The 26702-nt window shown below is 42.9% G+C and overlaps 1 protein-coding gene across 2 annotated transcripts in view; it reads left to right on the top strand.

Moving 5' to 3' along the window:
* Fastkd1 (FAST kinase domains 1) overlaps positions 1-26374 on the top strand; it is a 30347-nt gene extending 3973 nt beyond the window's left edge. The window contains exons 3-14 of one of the 2 annotated variants that reach the window (XM_028881992.2): positions 2453-2578; positions 3007-3408; positions 5097-5207; positions 6428-6559; positions 7652-8138; positions 9831-9945; positions 15145-15273; positions 17491-17622; positions 18126-18239; positions 21187-21325; positions 22383-22497; positions 25481-26374. In XM_028881992.2, the coding sequence (XP_028737825.1) occupies positions 2453-2578; positions 3007-3408; positions 5097-5207; positions 6428-6559; positions 7652-8138; positions 9831-9945; positions 15145-15273; positions 17491-17622; positions 18126-18239; positions 21187-21325; positions 22383-22497; positions 25481-25576 (2098 nt within the window). In that variant the 3' untranslated portion in view covers positions 25577-26374. Of the gene's footprint in view, positions 1-2452; positions 2579-3006; positions 3409-5096; positions 5208-6427; positions 6560-7651; positions 8139-9830; positions 9946-15144; positions 15274-17490; positions 17623-18125; positions 18240-21186; positions 21326-22382; positions 22498-23338; positions 23504-25480 lie in introns of those variants that run through there. The other variant, XM_037204857.1, reaches the window with a different exon arrangement.
* The last annotated feature ends 328 nt before the right edge of the window (positions 26375-26702 follow it).

The following is a 26702-nucleotide window of genomic DNA, read 5'->3' as shown; positions in this document are numbered from 1 at the left end:
AGCTACACAGAGAAACCCTGTCTGGGGAGGGGGAGGGATGTGAACTTTGTGCAGGATATTCTTGTGAATTTACAGCATATTCTACAATACCTGTGGGGGGTTCTCCATGTACGAGAGCCAAGACAGTAATAGAACTGGTTTAGGAAGTCTTCTGACTTTTCCACCTAGGAATTTGTGCTAGCCAAAGCCACTGCTAGCAGAGTGAGGCAAATGGAAGTCAAAGAAGAAAACTCACAGTAGGAGGGAGATGGAGGATTCTGAACCACAAGGACCAGCAAGGTGCTCTGTGATTGATGACGATGCCTGTCCCTAAGCCTGGCAACCTGAGTTGGGTCCTTGAGCCCTAACTACATGGTGGAAGAAGAGAACCAATTTCCACAGGTTGTCTCTACACAGCACACACACACACACACACACACACACACACACACACACAAATTTAAAAAGAGAAAGAACATCATGCTAGGCAGTTCATGCTTGTAATCCCTACACTGGGAAGGTCTGAGGCAAGAGGATTTCTGAGTTCTAGGCCAACCTGAGCTACATAGTGAGTTCCAGGCTATCCAGGACAGCAGAGGAAGACCTTGTCTCAAAAAACAAATAACACAGACAATATCACCTCTTCCCCCAAATTCTCTTCAGAGCCCCCAGTTCCACTTTGTTATCCCAAAGGATCTTGACTTCTTAGTTGCTTTTTTTCCATGTTTATTTATTTGTTCTTCATTTTGTAGGGGTCATGGGAAGGGCGGAGCAAGCACTGGTCACTGGTTGTTTGTGGAGGTCAGAACAACTTTCAGCAGTTGTGTGGGATCGAACTCAGTTCAGTCATTGAGACATCTTGCTGGCCTGCAAAAGGATTGTTACTCCTTGCCAAAAATTAGGGGTTTTATTGTTTGTTTGTTTTTATAGAAATAAAATCCTATAGTATATATCCTTGTACTAGTTTTTTGTATTTAGTTTTCTCAATGTGTTTTGAGGTGTCTTCCATAATATGTTTCAGTAGTCACTTTTTCCCAGACAGGGTTTCTCTGTGTAGCTTTGCGCCTTTCCTGGAACTCACTCTGTAACCCAGGCTGGCCTCGAACTCACAAAGATCCACCTACTTCTGCTTCCCGAGTGCTGAGATTAAAGGTGTGCACCACCACTGCCCAGCTGTTTTTTTTTTTAATTTTTTTAAACAGGGTTTCTTTATATAGGCTGTCCCGGAACTTACTTTGTAAACCAGGATAGCCTTGAACTCCTAGAAATGCGCCTGCCCTTGCCTCCTGAGTGCTGGTATTTAAGGCATTCGCCACCACCATCCAGCTTGATGGTTCCTTCTTTTTATTGCTCTGTGGTATGTTGTTCTGTGACTGTGGGATTTACCCATGGTACTGGAAATTTTGGCTATTATGTGTTGTGCTATGAACTTCCTTATGTTTAAAATAGATTTTTTGTTTTACTTTTTAAAATTATGTGTATATGTGTGTGTGTATTGGGGGGGGATATGTGTACATGTGTGCAGGTGCCTGCAGAGGTCAGACAAGGGTGTTGAATCCCCTGGAGCTGGTATGATACCTAGTTGTGAGCCTCCTGATAGGAGGTTAGGCAGCCCCCTTGGGTTCTCTGGAAGAGCAGTATATACTCTTAACCACTGAGCCATCTGTCTAGCCCCAACCCTGATGCTTTTAATAAGCAAAACAAACAATAGCAACAAATTAAAACCTAGTTAGTGGGGACGTAATTCAGTGGTTGTGCTTGCCAAAGTATGTCCAAACCCTGGGGTTTGATCTCCAGAACTAACAAAAAAGAAAAGAGAGGGAAAAGACAGCATTGAAATGTCTTACAGTGCATCTTTGTCTTGTCAGTCACTTGAAGAAACAGGATCATTTTTCCTATCTAGAGATTTTTACTTATTTGCTAATATGCAAATGAGTCAATATTCCATGTTACCTTAAAAAGTTAATAGTGAAACTCAAATCATTTTGAGTGAGTCTCTTTTAAATCTTTCTGATGTACTGGACTTTAAAAGTCTGATCATTTGATACTTTTATAATAATAGTCAACTCACCTTGGAAAATTTGATGTTTTTTATTTTTATTTTTTGTTGTTTGTTTTTTCAAGACAGGGTTTCTCTGTGTAGCCCTGGCTGTCCTGGAACTTGCTCTGTAGACCAGACTGGCCTAGAACTCAGAGGTCCTGTGAGTTCTGCCTCTGCCTCCCAAGTGCTGGGATTAAAGGTGTGTGCCTGGTTTGAAATTACATTTTTTTTTTTTTTTTTATGTTGAGGATCAAACCCAAACCCAGGGCCTGGCACATGCTGGGCACACAACCAATCACTGACTTATTCACAGCCCTTGAAAAACCTTCACCTTGTATTAGTAATATATTAGTTTTTTGTTGCTTATTATTTTATGACTGCATTGTGTGTTCTAAATGATACTAATAATCTCCCTCGAATTTCTTTTAATAGGTTTGATACTAATGTGCTGTCAGTATTTTCCAATTGCCTGGCTGATCAACATTTGTATTTTAGCCCATTAATGGGAAAAATAGCTGATATTGTAAATAGGAACTTGGAAACCATACAGGACTTAAGGTACATTTATTTGGGCATGGTGGGTGTGTGAGGGTGCTGGGCTTTGGGTGCAGACGGAGATCTGTCAGTCATCACTATAACTGCATCTCTTGTGAGTTCATCATCCTCGTCCAATACAACAGTGATGGCAAAAGCTACTGGTATTCTTGGGATCTCTGAAGGAGCTAAGATTTTTAACTTACTGAGTTTGCCTGCCATGTCCCCAGCCAATCATCACATTTTTGCATGTGGCAGCAGAAAACATGGGACTCCCTGGTCAGAGCCAGAGGACTGTTTCTCACGATGCTAGAAAAAAGTAAAAATAAACGAAACAATTTATGGCATAAAGCAATATGCTTGCCAGTTTCTTTCCATATCTAGTCATTTAATTTAGAATCGGTCATTTTTGTTAGGAATATAAAAGTCTGTGTATTTGTTTTCTCCTTCAGGGCCTTGTCTGTCTTGATGGTCAGCATTTCTTCTTTAATATCCCACTGCTTTCAAGAACGACTTGTGAACAAAACAGAACTTCTTTTTGACGATGTAGACGCTTCCAAGGTCAACTCGGCAAGGAGGATATTACTGTTCCTTCGCAATGTCAAGTGTAGTTATTACCCACTCTTAGAGAGATGTAATAGAGTGTTTATAAGCAATATGAGCCATCTTGACTTGGAGTCCATCAGTAGGATTTTCAGTCTGTATCAGTCTCTGCAGTTCCACAGTTTTGAATTTATTGACGTGGCTCGAAGGAGGTTAGCTGAGATGATCCCCGGGTCGGCTGGTAACCCTGTAAGCTTCGTCAGACTGTTTGCCACGTTGGGACCGGTGGCAGAACCTGAGATAAGGAAACAGTAAGTTTACTTTTCATGTCGGAGTCTTCATGTTTAGCTCTCCTCGGAACCCCGAAACTCATCAAAATGACCCCATTCAACTGTTATACTCTGTTATGGCATAAAGCAATATGCTTGCCAGTTTCTTTCCATATCATGTCACTTGAAGAAACGGGATCATCTGTTATACTCTGTTCTTTGGTTCTTCTGACTTCCAACTTTTAGACTACTGGTGTGTCCTACACAGTGGACCAGACAGAAAATGAGGGCCCCACCTAAGTATTAGTCCTTCCTGGGTTCACCCAGAGGCATGAGACTCCTTACCCAGCAGAAGAGTGTAGGATTTAGTAGTCTAAACAGTGGGTCATTTTACACCCATTATCTTTATCACGTTCACCATCAAAATCCCCAGGTTGCTTCTGGTCATGGTGTTTTAGCACCAAAGTAGAAACCCTAACTAAGACAATGCTAATGATGAATATGTGTTACAAATATTTATTCCAATTCCAGAACAAATAGTTCTGTTATTAAGAATGATTTAAAAAAAAAAAAACAAACATTGGCAGTAATTAAGAAAATAAATAAATAAATAAGAAAGCACACTCTTGGTTGGATATTGTGGTACCAGGCTGTGATCCCAGTCCTTGGGAGGAATAGTGTGAGTTTGAGGCTACTCTGGGTTGCACATGGAGTCCCAGGCTGGCCTCAGCTGCAAAGCAGAACCCCATCTCAACCCCTCCCCTAAAAACAAAACCGAAACACTTAGGTGCACAGTAACAGGTGCCCCTACAGCTCGAGTGAGTTTGGTCTGGTTCATCTCCTTTTTTTAAGAAGTTCTGTTTTCATAGGCTATTGGTATAGATATAGATATTTGGAATATTTAGTTGGATTTTTTTGTTGTTGTGTTGGGAGTTAAATCTAGGGTCTTTCACATATTAGGCAATCACTCTTATCTATTTACTTTTTATTTTGAGACAATCTTACAAAGTATTGCAATTTTGTTTCAGCCTCTCAAATAGCTGGATTATAGACCAGTGCCTGACACTTGATTGGCTATGATATACATAGGAATATTTATAATGTTTTGGTTAGATCTTACTACATTTAAAACATTTAGATATTGCTAGAAGATAAGTAAATATTAAATTAATTACAAATACCATTCGCTTCTCCCTTCCTAGATTGAGGCTAGAATTATGCAATGCATATGATTCCCCTACTCAGTATAAGTATATGGAATATTTAGAATTATAGTTGTCTTTTAAAAATATTATGTGTGTGTGTGTGAGAGAGAGAGAGAAGGAGAGAGAGAGAGAGAGAGAGAGAGAGAGAGAGAGAGAGAGAGAGGGAGGGAGGGAGGGAGGGAGGGAGAAAATGCAGATGCCCTTGGAGTCCTATAGAGTGTTGGAGTCCTTGGAGCTGGAGTTACAGAGGGTTGTGAACCACCTGAAATGGATGCTGGGAACCAAACTCAGGTCTTCTGCAAAAGTAGTACACACTCTTACCTGCAGAGCCATTGCTTCTGCCCAGGAATTTCAGCAGTCTGTAGATGTAGATGTACGATGAGCAGTTTCCCTTAAGCAGGGCTTTCAAGGCGTCCATAGGAAGTAGAGGGATCTGTAGTTTTCTATTTGTTACCCCAAAACTGTGAATTAAAACAATTTGGAAGCCAGTTTTCTAACATTAAAAAAACGTGTTTTTGTTTCTAGGCTTAAATCAGCTCTACTGTTGATGTCAGAGGAGCTGACCAGCCAGCAAGCGCTGACAGTGTTGGGAGCACTGGGAGACATGGAAAACAGAAACGCGCACTTGATTAAAAAGTAGTCTTTCCTGAGTTCATGGTGCTCGGTTTAGTTGTCACTCAGAAGTATCTACTTTTTTACTGACAGAAATACTTGTGTCTGGGGGTTGGGGATTTAGCTCATTGGTAGAGAAGACCCTGGGTTTGATCGATCCTCAGCTCTGGAAAAAAAAAAAAAAAGACAAAATAACAGAAATACTTGTGTCTGATTGTTTTGAAGTAATAAGGAATGACCTAGGAAGGCATTGTTTATGTTCCCGGATGTTTGTGATTTCACGACAGTGAGAGTTGTTTACAGCGGTTTTCCTTTCCTTTCCCGATGCGGTTAGACTGAAGCAGAGCACCATAGTGTGTGCAGAGCCAGTGCCCTGCTTGCAGAAGGATGCTGTCTCCAGAACACTTGGCTTCCTGAGCGCTTGTCTCACGGTTGCCTGCAATACCGCCCAGTAGCTCAGTGATGTGAGATTTAAGAAGGAAAAGAAACCCAAATTACGTATACTTAATTCTTTTTTTTTTTGTATTACATGTTCCTTTAGTTCAGTGTCCTCTGTATCATTTCTCATCACAGTTCCCTCCTCCTCTTCCTCCTCTTTCTATTGCTTTTAGCTTACCCCCCCATCCTCTCCCCCAGCTCCCAGGGCCAGAAAAAAATGAGATCGGTGTTGCTAATTGCTAGTAATTCATGGTAAAAATATTCTTGGCAGTAGATGTGGAATTTGATGTCTGTTCTGTGAGCTTTTCTTTCTGTTTTTCCTCTTTGTAATTTGGGAAGTGAAGCTATGCCCTTTTTAGAAAAATATTCTGTAAAAAATATGTTCATGAGTGTTTGGCCTGCAGGTGTGTGTGTATTTGAACCACGTGCATGCCTGGTGCCTGCAGAGTCCGGCGGAGGGTGCTGGCTCCCCCGGAACTGGAGTTAGAGAGCACTGTGAGCCACCCTGTGGGTGCTGGGGACTAGACCCAGGCCCCTGGGGGAGCAGCCAGTGCTCTTTACTGTTGAGTGACCTTCCCAGCCCCGGAAGCTGTGCTTTTCCCCCTCTTCAAACTCACACTTCACGATTGCTCTTACTTGACTTTAGTTATTTGTGTTCCTGTCAACATCTTGACAGTTCTGTAAGAACTGAAGAGGGGACATTTGTACTGAAATTTAGCATAGAGCAGAATGTGTGGCATGAAGTCTGACTAGTGACTGTTCAATAAATAAGTGAATGACCTGCTTATAATACATGTTGTTTTTAGAATTGCTTCAGTTCTGTATAAACATTTGGATAACTATAAATCGATAGAGCTACTGAAGATAATACAAGCATTGAGTTGTCTACATTTCCAAAATAAGGAGCTTTTTGTGAAACTTAGAGAATTAATTCTCAGGTAAGACTTAAGTATTTAAAGAATAAAATATTCAATTAGTGCTGCATTTAGATATCTATCCATGTTTGCTTTATAGTGTATAAAATAGCTGGAATTTTCTAGACAGAACTGAGTGGCTTGTTATTGACGTTCTAAGATCTGTGCTATACCTACTGTACCGTACTAGCATGTGCCCCTCATGTGATCCCAGGACCACTAAACAACTAAGCAAACATATGTACAGTTTTCCCTTTACATCCATAACTGAAAATGACCATATTTTCTCTGGATATGTAACATTGTCTTCTCACTTTTCCATTGATTTGGTTGAGCTAAAATGAAGTATTACTAATTTTACTTTAAGTTTACTAATAGCAAACGACCAATGCACCATGGCTAACATGGAATATCATGATTATTTTATTTTCTAAGCAATCAGTGGGGTTATGTGTGTGTTTGTTCTTTCTATATAGGAGCTCAGAACTCCAAAAAACAACAAATAATAAAATCACAATGACTCAGTTTTGTATTTAATGTGGATTGAATAATTTCTTCCACACTTCTAAACCTAAAGGTTCCTTAAAGAGGCCAGTCCTGAATTTGTTGTTTAAGAATTGCTGTTCTCATGGTGGGATAGTTACTGTGCAGATTTAGCAAAGGAGGAGTAGAGAGTGAGGTCAGGTGTCTGGCTGTTGTGTTTTGAGACTGTGTTTCTGGTACACGTAACTAAGAAGGGAATTGGTGTTGTTGAGGATCTCCCTGTGCCAGTCTATTCAGGGTCGCAGCGGCTCGGATGGCCGTGCAGACACTGAGCTCTGAGTCTTCCGCAGCAGCAGTTGCACTGGGCACTCTTCTGATGCTGACCTTTTCTTTCCCATTGATGGTGGTTTTGTTTTTGCATGAAGTGTGGAGCATGGTTATGTTACCTTAGTCTTTCCTTAGTTACTCCTAATGACCCTGTGAATTAATCTTCAATGAACTGGCTTTCTAAGATTACCTCACCTTTGATGACAATTGTATAACAGTATTTTAATTCACATAGTTTGTGTGTTTTTTATCATTGCTGGTGTGCTGATTATGTCCTTTTCGTTTTCGCCCTTTTTCCTTTCCTAGTCGGTTGGAAGCTAGCGTCACACCAAGTGAGACCTCTGTCCTGGTCTCTGCACTGTCCATGCTTCCCTCTCCTCACCTCAGCGAAACGGCCGTGTCCCGCATTGAAGCGGTCTTACCACAGTGTGACTTAAAGGAGCTGAGTGATTTCGTAGTGTCTCTCATGAGGTGGATTCAGAATGACCCCATATGCTCGGCCAGCACTAGCAGAAAGCAACTGAATCTCCTTCAAAAATTAGATCACTGGGGCCACCATCGACTCCAGCAGTGCAGCAGCTTGGCTCTGCTGTGGGAGGAGCTGAAGTCTTTGAGAGGAGAATGGCTTCACGAGTCCTTTGTTGAGGAGTCAGTTGCTGCTCTACAGCGCCATGTGGATGAAATCGATGGCACCAACGTTGCAAAGATCGCGTCTTTTCTTTCCAAAACTAACTACCTCAGCACTCCGCTGCTCGATAGGATAGCTTCGGTGGTGGTTCAGCAGATCGAAAAGGTGAAATTTCAGTGTTAGACGTTACTTTTACACTGCTGTCAGCTTCCTGAAGCGTGCGTGCGTGCGTGCGTGCGTGTATTTAAATACTTAGATACTTTTCGAACTTAGATGAGAGGGTGAAGTTTGAAAATTGTAGCTTCTGGCTCACCAGGTTGTTCTTCTCCGCTTTCAAGCTCCTTTGGAGAGGGTGTGATGGCACACTTATAATCTCAGCATTTAACAGGCCAAGGCAAGGGGATCGCCAAGAGTTTAAGGTCAGAGTGGACACACAGATAGACCTTGTCTCAGACAAAAGAAAACAGCCTCCTTGTTCCTTTAGCCATAGATCTGGAGAGATTAGTGGTCATCCTTTGAATCGGTCAGGCCTTAAGAAGTCAGAGGCTTTTTTGTTTAATTTTTTGAGAAAGGGTCTCACTGTGTGGCTCACCAGGCTGGTCTCAAACTCACAGAAATCTTCCTGCCTCTGCCCCCCAAGTGCTGGGATTAGAGCATGCACCACTACGCCCAGCTAAGATCAGAAGTCAGAATTTTTTAATTGGAAGGTAATATTTAGAATATTAGGCTTATTTGCATGGTAGGGAATAACCAATTTTTAATATTCTCTTTTTCCCTATAATCCTGGGTATCACAATTAAACAATTGTAGGCCTGGCAAGATGGCTTCGTAAGTAAATGGACTTGCCTCCCAGCAATGCAAGTCTGATGGACCTGAGTTTGCTGCTCAGAGTCCTTGTGATAAACATGGAAAGGAGAACCAACTACACAAAGCTGTCCTCTGACTTACACTTGAGGATGCGGCACACACACTTAGACGCGCATCTCACACACACACACACACACACACACACACACACACACACACACAATGTGAGATAAGCGTGAAGACTGAGACAATACTAAGGTATTCACTGACACCACCATTCCTAAGTTGTCAGTGCATATTTGTTTCTGGAATTACGGTGGCAAAGCTCCTTTATGGATCAAAGGAGAAGATACTTACAAAATCACTGTTATCTGTATATTAGGATGGGGTCTTTGTTCAGAAGCTAGTATTTTTCACAAATGAAGGTAAAAATGTCTTACTTGCTTAGCTCTGTGCCCGACAGATGCTTAGATGACTGAGTGAGCACAGAGATGAAAAACGAAGTGGACACAGCTCAGTGGTAGAGTGCTCGTCTAGATGCGTGGCCTTGGGGCCAGCCCCCAGTACTGCCAGGCATCATTGCTCACGTCCACAGTCTCAGCAATTGACCTTGAGTTTGAAGCCAGCTGGGGCTGTAGAGTGAGACCCTGACTCAAAAATACCAAAGGACAGAAATGTACGGGAGAACAGTGCCGGTGGCTGTGAACTGAGGGACTTCTTTGGCTGTAGAGTGCTGTTATTCTGAATGCATTGATGACATGGAGCTAACGGGGCTGCTTCCTGTTCATTTTCAGTGAGTGGTGGATCCTGGGACACGAGGGATTTTCCCCTACCGGAATTAAGTTTAGGCTGGCTGATTTATTTTTCTGTACTAACATTTTTATAGTTACTAATAGGCACAAATTTAAATCAGTCATTGCAGGATGCAAAAGTTAATGAGTGATATGTTTATAATCTCATTATAGGCATGTTAGAAAGACTTCATCTAAAATGGTAGATTAAAATTAATTTTGCGGAAGCTTATACTAAATTTTTGTTTTGTTAATACAGATCCATCCTTTTTCAATCCATGCTATTATTCTTCCATTCAGCATTTTGAACTATGATCCACCTCAAAGGGATGAGTTTTTTGGAGCGTGTGTCCAGTGCCTTAATTCTTATGTAGGTAGGTAAAATGTTTGGCAATATAATGAATGAGTAGATTCTTGTAACTGTGAGCTAAAGCTGTTACAGTGGCCTTCAATAATTGGGTATTCATAATAACTGGAAATTCTGTACTACAAATGTTTAAAACTGGGTGTGGTGGTATATTTTTGTAAAACCAGCACTTGGTAAGGCAGGAAGGTTGCTTGTTTGAGACTAGCTTGGGCTATAGAGGTGAGTTCGAGGCTGCCTGGGATGGATATCTATCTGTCTGTCTGTCAATCTGTCTATCCGTCCATCCATCCACCTCCCTCCCCACCTATTGTGTCTTGAGAGACCCTGTCTCAAGAGAAGTATCCATTTCTCTGAAACTTTTTTGTATGAAAATATGAGACTTACGTAAGAATTGAACAAGGAACACCAATATAGCCACCGTGTGGACTTGATAATGTTACTGTTCTGTCCTACTTGCTTTATCTCTTGCTTGCTCCCCCACCCACAGCTATTTCAAAGCATATTGTGCTGTATTACTGAAGCATACATCCGCCCAGAGTGCTCAGACTCTTGTATCAGCACACACTGTTGGCACACTAAGAAACTTCAATAGTCCCTGAACACCTAAGAGTCTGTGTTTAAAGTCTTCCTAATGGTACCCCAAGTAACCACTCCAATGTTTCTTGTTGCTGTTAGTGGTTATCTGTTTCATCTCTCATAGTCTGTATGGAGTACTACCCCCCCATACACTTTTAACTTAGTGTTGACTTCTGCGGAGAAGCTTTTGATTTTTTCGTTTTTGTTTTAAGGTTTTCAGACACCTATTAAAATGGAAGGGACAAACATCTGTGTAGTTTAATCCCAAGTCTAGCTTGACCTCTAGCATTTGCCTGCATACGATGAACCTTTGAGTTATCCTCTGTATGTGCTTCATGGAAAGGGGACATTCTTGTGACCACTATGCCAGCACCATAACCAGGATAGTGAACACTGCCATCTAGACCGTTATCAAATTTCCCAATTTGTTACCAACTTATTTATTTATTTTCCCATACAGGAAGGTTATGTGTGCATGTGTGCACACAGAGGGTGTGTTTGTGTTTGTGTGTGTGTGTGTGTGTGTGTGTGTGTGTGTGTGTGTTCTAGTGTGTGAGTGACGGAAGACAATCTCGGGGGATTTTCAGGTGCTTGACTTTCCTCCTTGTGTCTTGTGACTGTGCTTTCCTAGGTAGTTGACCCATGAGCTTCCCAGCATGCTCTTGTTCTGCCTCCCATTTCCTCAGCTTTACGTGGGTTCTGAGGATCCACACTCAGGTTCTAAACCTTGCCAGGTGAGCCCCCCCCCCCAGACATCTCCCTCATTTTTTGAGGCGTGGTCAGAACCGACCCTAGAGTTCTCTGATGGGCTAGGTTGGAGGGCTGGATGAGCTGCTGGGATCCTTCTGTCTCCCCCGCCAGCACGGGGCTGCAGATGCACGCAGCCACGCCAACTTTGTACATGGGTTCTGGAGGCTGGAGCTCAGACCTTCACGCTTCTGTAGTGAGCACTGTCCTGAGCCAGCTGCTGGCCTGGAAGTCTTGATCCTGGTGCTCAGCCTCCTCAGTTGTCTTCTTTTTTTTTTTTTTTAAATGAGCTTTGTTTAATTTTGTCACCTCCTTCCTGTTTCTTCCTGATTTTCAAAAATAACAGAGATTGGCTGTATTATTGACGATATACCACATTCCAGATCGTCTGGTTGCTCTGTTTCAGCTGGCTCTTCCATCTCCTCTATTTATGTGTGCTGGTGGTGACTGTGTTACACGGTGTCCCCAAAGGTGCCTTGGGGTACACCCACTGTGTGATGGTTTGGACCCAGTTTTTAAGTTTTATGTGTATGAGTGATTTGTTTAATTTATGTCTATGCACCATTTATATGTCTGGTGCCCGTGGAGGCCAGAGGAGGACATTAGATCCTCTGGAACTGTGTTAATGGATGGTTGTGAGCTGCTATGTGGGTGCTGGAATCAAACCGGGATCCTCTAGAACAGTGGTTTCCAACCTTCTTAATGCTTTGACCCTTTCATACAGGTCCTCATGTTGTGGTGACTTTGTACTAATGTTGTATGAATCATGATGTAAGTGTCTGTGTTTTCCAGTGGTCTTAGGTACCCCATGAAAGGATCATCTGGCCCCCCACAGGGGTCATGACCCACAGGATGAGAAACACTCATCTAGAGGAACAGTCAGTACTCGTAACCTTTAACCCATTGCTCCAGCCCCCATTTTGGACCATTTTAATAGTTAATTTTTAATTTATTTAAAATTTTTATTCTCTGTGCATGGGTGTTTTGCCTGCTTGTGTGTCTATGCACCATGCCTGTACCTGGTGTCCACAGAGGCCAGAAGACAGTGTCGGATTCCTTGGGATTGGAGTTAGAAGGTTGTGAACTATCACTGTGTGTGCTGGGAATTGAACTTGGGTCACCCAGGAGAGTAGCCAGTGCTCTTACCTGCTGAGCCATATCTCCAGCCCCTACTGGCTTTTTTAAAGTAAACCTTTTTGTTGGTTTTTTTTGTTTGTTTGTTCGTTTTTTTGTTTTTCAAGACAGGGTTTCTCGGTGTAGTACTGGCTGTCCTGGAACTCACTCTGTAGACCTGGCCTTGAACTCAGAGATCCACCTGCCTCTGCCTCCTGAGTGCTGGGATTAAAGGCGTTGGCCACCACTGCCCAGCTAAAGTAAACATTTCTTAAGAGCTTGGTAGATGTTTATGAATTGTCTGAAAGGTTACTGCTCGGCTGGAGACAACTGTGTCTCTTATTAAAAGTTTCCAATAATGTTTTAGTACTGGAAAAAATAGTAGGCCTTTGTACTATTGGAAGCAGATAGCAGAGTTTGGGAGTTTCTTTCTTTTTTCCTTCTCTTTGCTTTTGGGGTCCTAATTACTTTGGGTTGGATTGACCCATCCCACTTGTCCATATGACTTGGCAGTTTTAGAGCTGATCTGTCTGGCTCATAGCTCTGTCTTTGTCGTCAGCAGTAGACATGAACTTGCTGCTTGTCAGGTACTGTCCCAGGCACTGGGATGCAGGAGAGTGGAAATGTTAGATTCCTGTTGTGTGAGGGGAACGGAAGTGGTAGACTCCTGTGTTGTGTGAGGGGCACTGACGTATGGATGTACGAATCTGTAAGGTCAAGTACTCTTGAGCGAATTAGTGCAGGCGTGGAGGATGGAGCATAGTGGAGTGGGCTGTCCTGGGGTGGAGTGAGTGCTGATGGACTAGTCAGGAACTCTGCCTGCAGATGATTTTGAGGAAATGACATGGCCAGTGGATAGGGGAGAGAGCCCCAGCGAGAGAGAACGGAACAGGAGCTGTGGTAAGAACATGTGTGCTTGCTTCAGTAGTCACAGATTCTGTGTCAGGAGTGGGGACAGGGAGGTTGGGTAGTAGAGTTCAGGCAGGAAAGGCAGCCAGGAACTAGTCTTAGGGCTGTTGGCTGTGCCCGGTGCCAAGTCATCCGCCCAACAGCCGTGCTCAGGGGGAGCTTCACATCCTGTGTAGATGCTAGACGCCATATTGGGTGTGTTTATATAGACCTGGAGACTCTGTGCTAATGGGCTATCTGTATTTTATGGGATTTATCAGCCAGAGAGTGTCTAATGGTGTCTTATACTACTGTGTCCATTAACTACACGTAAAAGAGGGCTGTGGTGTGAATGCATGAGGCCATGAATGCATGCATGGCAAATGCTGTGTTCTTTTCTAGTAGTAAAGCTGTATGTGGGGAGATCAGACCTAAAGCTGAGGTTTGATGTGTTGGCTCATTTAGTTATAAGTCAGCAACCAGAGAGAAATGAAACTTCATCTTTTCCACATGGTCTCAAACAGAGACATAGAAATTGGATTTTTTTTTTGTTTATTTGTTTTCTTTTTGTTTTTTCGAGACAGAAGGTTTCTCTGTGTAGCCCTGGCTATCCTGGAACTCACTCTGTAGACCAGGCTGGCCTCAAACTTGGAGATGCCCGGGTGCTGGGATTATAGCTGTGTACTCCCACCTGTAAAGACTTTGAATTTGTTGTTTCTGGCCTTCCTGAGAATTGTCTTGCCAGTGGGTCATGGTAGTCTGTCCCTTCTCCTACATAAGAAGTGTCTCTTAGTGAGGCAAGTCAGGTGAAGAACTTTCAAGCATCGTCCCCTGCTGTGATCTAGGTAGCAGGTAAAGGAGGGCAGGTGAGGTCTGAGCACAGGTGTATGGTTAGCCTGCTCTGGAGCCCTGCAGGAAGCCATGGGTCCCGGCACTGCCCCTTCCCAGTTAAACCCCTCCCTGCAGTTAGTTGCTAACTCGGTGGCCTTGGGCAGTTTCTCCCCTCAGTGCCTCCCTTTCCGATGCTCAGTTGTCAGGCGGAGCTGGGACCTGGTCCTGCTGTAGAGAGAGGTGAGGTTGAATGAGTTCATGTATATGAGATGCTCAGCCCAGGACTTAATCCGTTCTGAGAAAGACTCTAGTATCCAGGGACTGAGATTACTCTCACAGATCATTGTCTGTGTGTGTTGAATTCCTTCTCTTTTGAAGCAGTTTTTACAACCTTTAAAGTGTAACAAAGGTAACATTCCTGGTATAAGAGTTGAATTACACAGAGTGAATTGCCAAGGGAAAAGTACTGAGACATCAAGAAACACAAGTATTACCACAGTACCCCCCACACTATTTTATTTTGCTTTATTTTATTTATTTATTTTTTATAGATAGGGTTTCTCTGTGTGTAGCCCCAGCTATCCTGGAACTCACTCTGTAAACCAGGCTGGCCTCGAACTCACAGAGATCTGCTTGCCTCAGCCTCAGCCTCCTGGGTGCTGAGATTAAAGGCGTGGGCCACCACTGCCTGGCTTGCTTTAATTTTTTGAGACGGGGTCTTACAGTGTAACCCTGGCTGGTCTGGAACTCAGTATATAACCAGGCTGGCCTCAAACAGAGATCCCCCTGCCTTTGCCTCCTGAATGCTGGGATCAGAGGTATATGCCACTATTCCTGGGTCGACAGGACTTCTCTCTTGTCCATCTTTCTTACTCTGTCCCTACCCCAGAATTAATGTTGACTTGTAATCATATAAATTTTGTGAGTGCTGTGTTCATATGATTTATTTTCTTTTTTTAATGATTAAAAAAACTTTAGCTTTAGCTGAACAGCTTATCTATATGTATATGTGAAACAGCTGTACATTATGCTTTTTAAACTTATTTTTTAGGTACATTGGATCCTGTTACATTAGTGTTTCTTGGTTTTTCTTTGGCCACACTTCAATGTTTTCCAGAAGATCTACTAAAGAAAATGTTTAACATTGAGTTCTTAGCCAGATTAGATTCTCAACTTGAAAGTATGTATCTGCATTTTATTTTTAGAATTTATTAAATATATTTTATATGCAAGTGTCATTTGTGTCCATACTGAAGCATTTAAAGGCTAATAACATTATTTCCTGGGTTTTTTTGTTGTTGTTTGTTTTTGTTTTTTCCAAACAGTGTTTCTCTATGTAGTTGTGGTGCCTGTCCTGGATCTCGCTCTGTAGGCCAGGCTGGCCTCGAACTCACAGAGATCCTCCTGGCTCTGCCTCTCGAGTGCTGGGATTAAAGGTATGTGCCACCACCACCTGGCACATTATTTCCTGTTAATAAAAGCAGTTTATGATTGACCAAGGGGTAGTTTAATGATAGAATGCTTGCTTAGCATTTGTTAAGCCCTGGGTTTCATCTCCAGGGTGGAGATGTGTGTATACATATATATGCAAATATACTTGTAAATATATATAATATACAAATATACAATACATATATAACACACTATATATATATATATATTATCCTTGGTTTCAGCGTTTGGGAGGCTGAGGCAAGAGGATGATTGAAAGTTTGAAGCCGACCAAGCCAGCCACGACTTTATTGAGATCCTGTCTTAAAAAATAAAAATTATGCCGGGCGGCGGTGGTGGCTCACGCCTTTAATCCCAGCACTCGGGAGGCAGAGGCAGGCGGATCTCTGTGAGTTCGAGGCCAACCTAGTCTCCAAAGTGAGTTCCAGGAAAGGCACAAAGCTACACAGAGAAACCCTGTCTCGAAAAACCAAATAAATAAATAAATAAATAAAATAAAATAAAATTATGACTATTATAGAAACTTCAGAAAACACAGAAAATGCTATCAAAGTTAGATACTGTCACTAATTCTACCACCAAATAAAACTCCCTTTAATGGGGCGATGCTTTCTTTTTCTTCCTTTAATTCTTTTGTTTGGAAAGAGCTAACCACACACTCTACCACTAGGCTGCACCCTGAGTGCTTGAAGTATTTCTTTTGTGTCTTACTTTTGGTCTCATATAAATACTTATGTATCAAAGTATGTTTTTAAATGGATGGGGATCTTAAATTTTTTTGTTTTGGTTTGGTTTTTCCAGACAGAGCTTCTCTGTGTAGCTTTGCACCTGTCCTGGAACTCACTCTGTAGACCAGGCTGGCCTCGAACTCACAGAGATCTGCCTGGCTCTGCCTCGTGAGTGCTGGGATTAAAGGTGTGTGCCACCACCACCTGGCCTTTAAATTGTTTTTTTATGTTGCTGTTTTCATTGAACTATATTCTGAACAACTTTCCATATTATAAAATATTTTGATGTCATATTTTTACTAGATTCATCATGGCATACCATTATATAGCTGTAATAAAACTTTCATTATCTGAAACCAGGAACTCCTTTTTTAAAAAAAAGCAGCACTGTGGATTGATTTTAGGGCCTTGTGCGTGAACTTCAGGCATGCCACTTTAGTTATATCTTGGGATTCTTAGTTCTTATTTTATAGTTTTCCAATTCATTACAAATAATTCATGTTACACATGAACCATGGATTGTTTCCTCATGATAAATTCCAAAATATGGAAGAAAGTCAATGAAAAATATTGGTAGCATTTATTTAAAATGTAGTTTTAAAATTCACAAAATATAGAAATCGCCTTTTTTTTTTTTTTTTTTTTTTTACTTTTTTTGGTATTTTGAGACAGCGTTTCTCTGTGTAGCAGCTTTAGCTGTCCTGGAACTCACTTTATAGACCAGACTGGCCTCGAACTCGCAGAGATCTGCCTAGGATTAAAGTGCTGGGATTAAAGGACTGTGCCATTATCTCCTGGCAGAAATCAGTCTTAATCATGTTATCAAATGTATCAATTTAAAGATGTGACACAGCCGGTTGGTGGATTTAATCCCACCTTTAATCCCAGCACTCATGAGGCAGAGGCAGGCGGATCTCTGAGTTCGAGGCCAACCTGGGCTACAGAGTGAGTTCCAGGAAAGGCGCAAAGCTACACAGAGAAACCCTGTCTCGAAAAACCAAATTAAAAAAAAAAAAGATGTGACACATTCATAAATGAAGTTACTTTCCCACGGTACTGAATGTATCAACTTAAAGATGTGAGCATTCACAAATGAAGTGACTCTCTCATGTAAGAGTTAAAGTATCAACCAGCAGTGGGGGTCATGATATGAAGAAATGAAGTTTCTATTAGGTCTGGGCTATCCAAATCCATTAGTAATTTGTTTTTCATTTCAGTTTTACCTTCAACTCTAAGTGCAAGGGTCCAGTTTCGCCTTATGGAGTTAAATAGAGCAGTCTGCTTGGAATGCCCCGAGTATCAGATCCCGTGGTTTCATGATCGCTTTTGTCAAGGACATTATAACAAAGGTTTGTTTTCTTTTGGTAAGAGAGTATAGCTAATTCCAGAACAGATTATTAGATAAGACATTGTTATCACCATTAAATCTCAACATGGCCAGAGTTTCCAGGACGGATTGTGGCTTGTTAAATACCCTTGTAAGTGGGATTCATTATACAGTAATTTCTTACCTAGAACACTGACCGCTTGCAAGCAGGTAGTTATCTCCTATTGAATTTAGAGTTTTTCCACACAGATTGCATTACGCTCTTAATGTATTTAATCTGTGTGCGCCTGTGGTTGCACACACAGGCATGTGTGGAGGTCAGTTCCCTCCTTCCAAACAGCATCTTAGGCTTGGGGGGCCTGGGGGACCTTAGGCTGGGGGGGCATGGGGGACCTTAGGCTCGTGGGGAGCCCTTTACAAAACTGCTGAGCCACCTGGTCAGCCCTGAGGCTCTGGTAAAAAAAAAAAAATATTTTCCAGTTTGTAGAGTTAGGATGGCTTTTAATTTTCATAATTTTTCTAAAGATATTGGTGTCATGAATGGAGCACAGCAGCAGATCTATAAAATGCTGGCAGAAGTCCTTGGAGGACTCAGATGCGTAAAGGCTTCTGCTCTTTCAGCGTATTACCACATAGTGGGTAAGTCACCAGGACATGACCAGCTCCTTTTGGACCAATCTCACTTGAATAGTCTCCTAATTAACTGGAACTTTAGAAAGGTTTACACTTGTTTGTAAAGATTATTTTTATTTTACGTGTATAAGCATTTTGCCCACATTTGTGTAAGTGCACTAAGGGTAGCCTTAATACTTACATCGACCGTAAGAGGGAACCCTATCCCGTGGAACTGGAATTACCCATGGTGGTGAGTCACTTGTGGGTGCTGGAAACCCAACCCAGGTCCTCTTCAGTGCCCTTCTGTGCTCTTTATCACTGAGCTATCTCTCAAACCCCAGGTTTATAATTTCTTTTCAAATTTTTATTATGAAAATTTTCAAACATACAAAAGTAGAGACAAAAAAATAAAATGAATTCTCAAGTTCACTCCCATGGCCCACCTTTGATAACCTTCAATATTGCTGTTTTCAGAAAAAAAAAATAAAGTTAATCTACATCAGTGCTAAGTAAAATCCAGACTCAGATTCACTAAACATTTCTGGATCCTGAAAAGATTCTGTTCTTGCTGGGCAGTGGTGGCGCACATCTTTAATCCCAGCCTGATCTACAGAGTGAGTTCTAGCACAGCCAGGGCTACACAGAGAAACCCTGTCTTGAAAAACCAAACCAACCAAACAAAAAAAACCAAAAACAAGATTCTGTCCTGCCTGGACATGGACAGAGTGAGTTCTAGCACAGCCAGGGCTACACAGAGAAACCCTGTCTTGAAAAACCAAACCAACCAAACAAAAAAACCAAAAACAAGATTCTGTCCTGCCTGGACATGGTGGCACATTCCTATAACCCCAGCTTCTCTGGAGGTTTAGCAAAGCCTCGGCACAGAGCAAGCCCCTATCTCAAAACCAACCAAACAAAACCAAGCACACAGCAAGACCTTAGGGGAAGTGTGGCCTCTGCCGCTCTTCTCCTGCTGCTTTCCTGTTCAGAGAGGCTGCTGCATCTTCTAAGGCAATGAGGACTCTGCCCACACGAATGAATCACCTAAAGGCTTTCCTCCTAATACCATCACATTGGTGGTTAAAGAGACCATCTGTCGCCGGGTGGTGGTTGCGCACACCTTTAATCCCAGCACTTGGGAGACAGGGCCAGGCGGATCTCTCTGTGCACAGAGAAACCCTGTCTTGAAAACAAACAAACAAACAAAAAAAAGAAAAAGAAAAAGAGACCAGAGGCCATCTGTCCTAGTTAACTTTTTCTTTTATTTTTTAATAATTTATTTTTATTTTATGTGCATTGGTGTGTTCTGCCTGCATGTGTGTCTGTGTGAGGCTGTCAGGTCCTCTGGAACTGGAGTTACAGAGAGTTGTGAGCTGCTCTGTGGGTGCTGGGAATTGAACCCAGGTCCTATGGAAGAGCAACCCAGTGCTCTTAACCACCGAGCCATCTCTCCAGCCCCCTAGTCTGCTTTCTCTAGCTTTAATAAACACGACCCAAAGCAACTTGGGGAGAAAAGGTTTATTTCATCTTACAGCTAGTAGTAGTCTGTCATCCAGGGAAGTCACGGCAGGAACTTGAGGCAGGAACCGAAGCAGAGTCCATGGAGGATGGTGGGAGGCTTTGAATCCTCAAAGCCTGCCCCCAATGATGCACTCCCTCCAGCAGGGCCACACCTCCTAAGCCTCCCCAATGAGTGCAACTGGGGACCATGTATTCAATGCTTGAGAATATAGGGAACATGTCATTCAAACCACCACACAGAATAAGGCTGGGAGCTGTGGCATATACTGGTAGTCTAGTTATGGAAGAAGCTGAGGCAGGAGGATGACTTGAGCCTTGGGATTCTTAACTAGCTAAGCAACAGCAAGAGCCCATCTCAGTAATGAAAAGGCAGAATAATTTACATTTAAATATTATATAGCCTTCATGGTTGTTTCATATATATATATTTGTTCAAATTGGGATCCAAGCATTTTATTTGATTAATTTGTCTTTTTTTCTTTAGTTCTGTTTTTCTCCCTTTTTCCCCTCTTACAGTTTATTGGAAAATGTTTCGTCATCGAGAATCTTCTGATTGAACCCTTTGGCATCGTTTGACACGGTCATGTTGCTCTTACCTTTCTGGTAAAGCAGCAGTTAGAGGTGGATGCTTAATTGGATTCTAGCTTTAATTTGTCTTTGGCCAGACTGTCTCACAGATGGCTATTTCTTAGTGCATCGTATCAAAAATGATCACTCATCCATGGGTTTGTAATGTTCTTCAGGCTGATTCATCTGTGAGACAAATCCCTCGTGAGGGTGACTTCAGTAACCATTGCCAATCTCTCCTTGCCTAAATCTAGCATCCATAAGGGAGGCCAGAATGGCGAGTTTCTGTGTGTACATTCCTCCTACATTGATTGCTTCATTTTGTCTCCAAAAACCAGTCCATGATAACTTAGTTCCTGTCCATGCAGTCTATGTAGGAAGGCTTGTCCTGGTTTCCGGATGTGCTGTCTTAGCGTCCTCAGATGTGACCAAGAAACTTAAAGATGCTAAAATAAAACTTGTTTTTGAAACTTAAAATGTACTAATAAAACTTTTTTTGAGGCAGTCTGGCTCAGCTGGATCCTAACTTGTCATCCCTCTGCCTCATCCTCCCAAGTGCTGAGATTACAGGCGTGCATCACTTTGCCTGGCTTAAAGCAAAACTCTTTGATATGATTTGACCTAGATCAGTGCTAAGTGTAGCCAGCCACGTGCTGTAGTTCATTACTCCTTGCTTGGTATTTATTGATTTTCAAAGAAAAGTACCATTGAACAATACCTTACAAAATGAGTTGGTTAATCAGGGAGCTATATTGTTCTTTTTGCTCTTTTAAATACATGTGTGCATATACAAATATATATAAATATGTTTAAAATATACTTAAACTTTTGACTGCTAGAATTTACCTAATTTATACTATTGATTCTTCTTTTTTTAAATAAGATTTTGAATGCATTTTGGATAAACGGAAAAAACCTCTTCCTTATGGAAGCCATAGCATCACCCCAGGGAAATCATCGAGAATATACTGGGAATCAAATGCTTGGAGGGCTGAGTCAAGCCTTCCACCAGAATCTGAGAGGTAATTCACATTTTTGCTTTCGGGTAGTTTTTGAATGGTTGTATTCAGCATTGTACTGTAGCCTCTTTCATTAGGGCTGGTAGCTTTGGCACCTGCGATCCAAACATCCCACACCATGCCTCTCTATAGGTTTGTCCTTCTTGTACCTCCGCCAGTCAGTTTCCTTCACACGGGCCAGTCTGCGTGACCAAGCAGTGACCTGGTTATCCTTAGCCAGGGGCACAGGTTCCCTTCTTTGTAGTCCATGCCTCTGTGCTTGGGAGAGCACTTGGTCACTACTGCATTGCTGCTGTGCTCACACATCTGGTCAGACCCTAGCTCTGTTGCTTTGACTTTATGCATAAATTCTTTACGGACTAGTCTATCTCGTAAGTGCATAGTGGACAAACAAACTCATGAGCGTTAGGAGATGTTTTGCTATATAGTTTCTTTAAGTGGAAAGGTTTGACTTTCGTTACTAATTTCTTAAGTAGAAAATAATTTGGAGCTGGGTGTGGCGTGTGCCTGTCTTCCCAGCACTTGGGTGGTAGGTCAAGGCTAGCCTGTATTAGTCACATTTCTATGGCTGTGATAAACACCATGTGCAAGGCTCCTTAGACAAGGAGGCTTACGGTTCCAGAGGGACGAGAGTCCGTCACCATCAAGGCAGGAAGCACGTCAGCAGGCAGTATGGCCTCTGGAGCAGAGCAGCTCGGAGCTCACATCTCGAACCACAGGCAGAGACCGGGGGAGCAAACTGGGAATGGCGTGTGGCTCTTGAAGCCTCAAAGCTCCCCTTAGCGACATACTTCCTCCAGCAATGCCACACCTCCCCAAGCCTCTCCAAGTAGAGCCACCAGATGGGGACCAAGGATTCAAATTCGAGAGACAGGGGAACAGCCATTCAGACCACCACACTGGGCTGCTTGGGACTGTCTCAGAGAATGAACAAAATAAAAAGCCCCCTTTTGTACTGATTTATAGTCATTTAGCCTTGGTTAGTTTATACGAAAACGTTCTTTTTCCTGAAAGGCTTGTGGTTACTGGTTTTGGAAGTAAATATTTTTATTTTTTGTAGGATTGCTTTAGACTTTTTGGATGTAAGAGCCTTTTGTTCAAACATTCCTCACTTAAAAGGAAAATCTGCTATGAAAAAGCGACATTTGGAAATTTTGGGCTATCGTGTTATTCAGGTATGAAACAGTCATGTAATTCAGCCTCTAAAAAGGCATGGTGGGGTGAGTAGGGCCAGGCACGTCTATGATCCCAGTGCTGTGTGGGCAGAGATAGGTGCATCGCTGGAGCTTGCTCTACCAGCCTAGCTGCTGTCCCCTGAGAGACCTTGTCTCAAGGGAATAAGGCATAGAGTGATAGAGCAGGACACTGTTTGCTCTCCTGGCACACATGGGCATGTGTATCTGCATGCATGTGCGTAACACACCACATATACACAGACACACACGTTCTCTAAGGCATGGTGTACAGGCCTGTAATCCCAGAACTTAGAAGTCTGAGGCAGAAGAATCTCAAGTTTGAGGCTAGCCTGTGCTACATAGCAAGTTCAAGGCTAGGCTCGATTACATAGTGAGAACTTGTCTCAAACAAATGAAGAGCTGGCAGTAGTGGCTCATGCTTTCAATTCTAACACACACACATACATACACACATACATACACACACATACACACACACACATACACACACACACATACACACACACACATACACACACACATACACACACACACACACACACACACACACACACACACACACACAGCAGAGGCAGGTGGGTGAGGAGTCTGGTCTATATATTGCATTATAGGCCAGCCAGGGATACACAATGAGACATTGTCCCCCCAAAAAAAAGGTAATTTTACTGATTTGCATATTTATTTTTTGCATGCTAGACATATGGACAGGGTTTTAAAAGGAAAAGGCTAGTGAGCCACAGCTAGACTATGTAGGGGAAACGCCTGTTGTTGATGTGGGAATGGGAATGGAGGGAGCTGTGAGACAGAACATGTTTTCTAGACAGCGGCAGGAGGAAAGCTCCACGAGGCTCCACGAGGTCAGAGGCTGCGCTTCAGGCAGTATGTGATCTTAACTGCTGAGTCATCTCTCCAGCCCATGTATATATTATTGAACAGTATGTCAAATCTCATTTGATTTCAAATAAACATGCAATATAAAAATAAACCTTTTTGTTTGTTTTTTTCGAGACAAGGTTTCTCTGTGTAGTTTTGGAGCCTGTCCTGGATCTCACTCTGTAGACCAGGCTGGCCTGGAACTCACAAAGATCCGCCTGGCTCAGCCTCCTGAGTGCTGGGATTAAAGGTGTGAGCCACCACTGCCGGGCAAAAAAATATGTTTTTAAGCTAATTTTTTTTTTTTTTTTTTACATTATTGTGCCATTTAAATCCTTGACCACCTTATATGATTTCTTCAAAATCTGTTAGCAAGGGTATATAGAAAAGTTTTGGGTTTTTGTGTTTGTTTGATGCAGGGTTTCTCTTTTTAATTGTCCTGGCTGTCTTGGAACTAGCTTTGTAAACCAGCTGGACTTACAATCACAGAAGAAAAGCATTAATTAATTAATTAATTAATTAATTAATTTATGTTTGTTTATTTGGTTTTTCGAGACAGGGTTTCTCTGTAGTTTTGGTGCCTGTCCTGACTCTTGCTCTGTAGACCAGGCTGGCCTCGAACTCACAGAGATCCACCGGGCTCTGCCTCCCGAGCGCTAGGATTAAAGGCGTGCGCCACCACTGCCCAGCAAAGAAAAGCTCCCCCACCCCCCGCCCCTGGAGCTGAGGACCGCCTTTTTTTTTTTTAAGTGGGAGAAACAGTGGGGTTGAGACTTGGTCACATGCTGGTCTAGAAGTCACTATGGTTTTTGCCCAGTCTGGCCTTGAACGTGGCCTCGTACACTCCCTCTGGCTCAGCCTCTGGTGGGCTGGTATCACAGCCGTGAGCCGCCACACCTGGTTTCTTTCTTATTGGAGGGGTAGGGAGTCGGGGAGCTAATCAAATAACAGGCTTTTATTTATAACATTTCTGGAGGCTGAGAAGTCCCAGATCTAGGGCCTGTCAGAGGTGGTGTCTACGGAGAGCCTGTTTCTGTATCTAGATGGTGCCCACCTTAATTTTTTAGCACGTACACACACACACACACACACACACACACACACACACACACACACACACGCACACATCAGCAACCACAAATACTGGGTGACAAGTCAGTCATATACACACTCTTAGCTCATAACCTTAGAGACCAGTAGAATAATTTCTACATTTTATAACATTTTATAAATCTCTGAAGCTATTGTTAGAAAGCTTATATATCCCCTCATTAAAAAGAGTTGGCCCCGCACCTCATGGGAGAGCTGCCTCCCCCCAGTACTAGGGAGGGCTGGCCCCAATGGCACGGGTGTAGGAGAGCTGGCTCCACCCCTCGCCTTAGGGGGCCAGCCCTGGTGCTGCTGACTGACCAGCTCAGCTCTCACCCGGGCCCATATCCTGGGCCTTGCCTTGGCCCATCCTAACTTCCACCGCATCTATGACCTGGAGTGTATGAAGGGACTGGTCCTGCCAAGCGATAGCTATAGGACCTCCATGACTGGGCAACATCAGGATATCTGAGAGGAGTTTTGGTGAGGATGCAGTGATGATGGTGTGCCAGAGGCCCGAGGCCTTGAACCAGCCCAAGGACTCATTGCAGTGACCATTGGTGGGCCGGGCTGACTGGACAAAAGGGTGTACTGCGAGCGTGCGTGACACACCAAAGCTCCCGGTGCCACTAGGACGAATGAAGAGGTGTTGGAGAGGCAAGAAAGCTGGAGGAGTGAGGTGGTTTTTTTGTTTGTTTTGTTTTTAACTAATTTGTGTGTGTGGGGTTTCTTTTGTGGCGGACGCTGCAGGGTGAGGAGCAAATAGGAAGGGGCTGGGAGGTGAGCAGGATTGCGGTGCATGATTGAAATTCCCAAAGAATCAATAAAAAGTTATAAAAATAATTTCTACATTTTTTACATTTTATAAATCTCTGAAGCTATCATTAGTAAGCTTATATATCCCCTCATTAAACCAATAGGGAGCTCCATCTAATGGTGGGGAGATCAAATTAAAAACACTTGCCGTTGCTTTTATTCACATGAATGACTTACTTTGCAGGTCCCTTACTTTGAATGGAACTCTATGGCACTGTCAACAAAGGATGCAAGGATGGACTACCTGAGAGAACGGATATTTGGAGCAGACAAATCATGACTTCATTTCAAATGACTGTAGCACACTACATTTGTGTTTCCTTAAGTGGCCTAACTCAATTAAAAAATGCTAAGTGCAAATATTCTGAGTTGGGAACCTGCCTGATGTGTTTGGGAATAACAAGAGATTAGTTGTGGTTAGAGCAGATCAAACGGGAAGTGGGTTGGGAGTGTAGAGGAAGGTCGGAGCGAACAGTCAACAGTGTATGGCCGCATGGCTCCTCCAAAGGAGGGAAGCCATTGCAAAGTTTTAAGCAAGGAATGCTAAGAACATACATATTTTGTATTATTTAAGTATTTTGTTTTTATTTTTTATCTTAAGTAGTCCTGACTGGTCTTAACCTTGTAGCCATCCTCCTGTCTCTGCTTCTGGAGCGCTGGGATTACAGGTGTGTGCCATGATGTCCAGCTAAGAACTGTTGTAATAAGTGAGCGCATCCCAACACGCTGGAGGTGACATAGGAGGACCACTGTGAGATTGAGGCCAGCTTGTGGTACATGGTGAGTTCCAGGACAGCCTAGGCAATAATGTGAGACAGTCTCAAAACACCCACCCCACCTCCCAAAAAAGAAAAAAAAATTCTTAATGCACAATTTTAAATGGTCCTATTTTTTCCTTCATGCACGAATGTATTTTACTTTGATTAAATCCAAATCTGCCTTTCACCCCCCCCCACCTCCTCCTGTGTCCCTCTTCCCGTCCCTGTTCTAACTTCGTGTCCTTCCCCTTCTTTCTCTAAACGTTTGTATCTGTAACCTAGTGAGCGCATTTAGGGTTGCTGCATGCACATGGGTAGAGGCCTGGCCCTGAAGAAAGCCGACTTGCTCCCCTGCAACTGATGTGTCTTCTAAACTCGGACTGGGCCTGGTGGGCCCCATTGGTTGACCAGCTTGATCTTGTGCGGCCTGTCTTGTGTGGGGAACAGTAGCTGTTGAGAGTTGACAAGTGCATTTACCTGTTACTCCAGAAGACACTGTCTGGCTCTTACAGTCTTTCCTCCCCCTCATCTGGGACACTCCCTGAGTCTTCGGTGAGAGGGTGTGACACAGACCCATTCCTTTCACCGAGATGGGGGTCTATGGGAAGAAAAGGTGGGATGTGGGTTGGTGTTGGGACAATCCTGAAT

This window comes from Peromyscus leucopus, chromosome 4 (genome assembly GCF_004664715.2).
Source record: "Peromyscus leucopus breed LL Stock chromosome 4, UCI_PerLeu_2.1, whole genome shotgun sequence".
NCBI classification, from domain to species: Eukaryota; Metazoa; Chordata; class Mammalia; order Rodentia; family Cricetidae; genus Peromyscus; species Peromyscus leucopus.
Note: the sequence above shows the minus strand (reverse complement) of the source record. Positions and strands in the feature narration are given on the sequence as shown.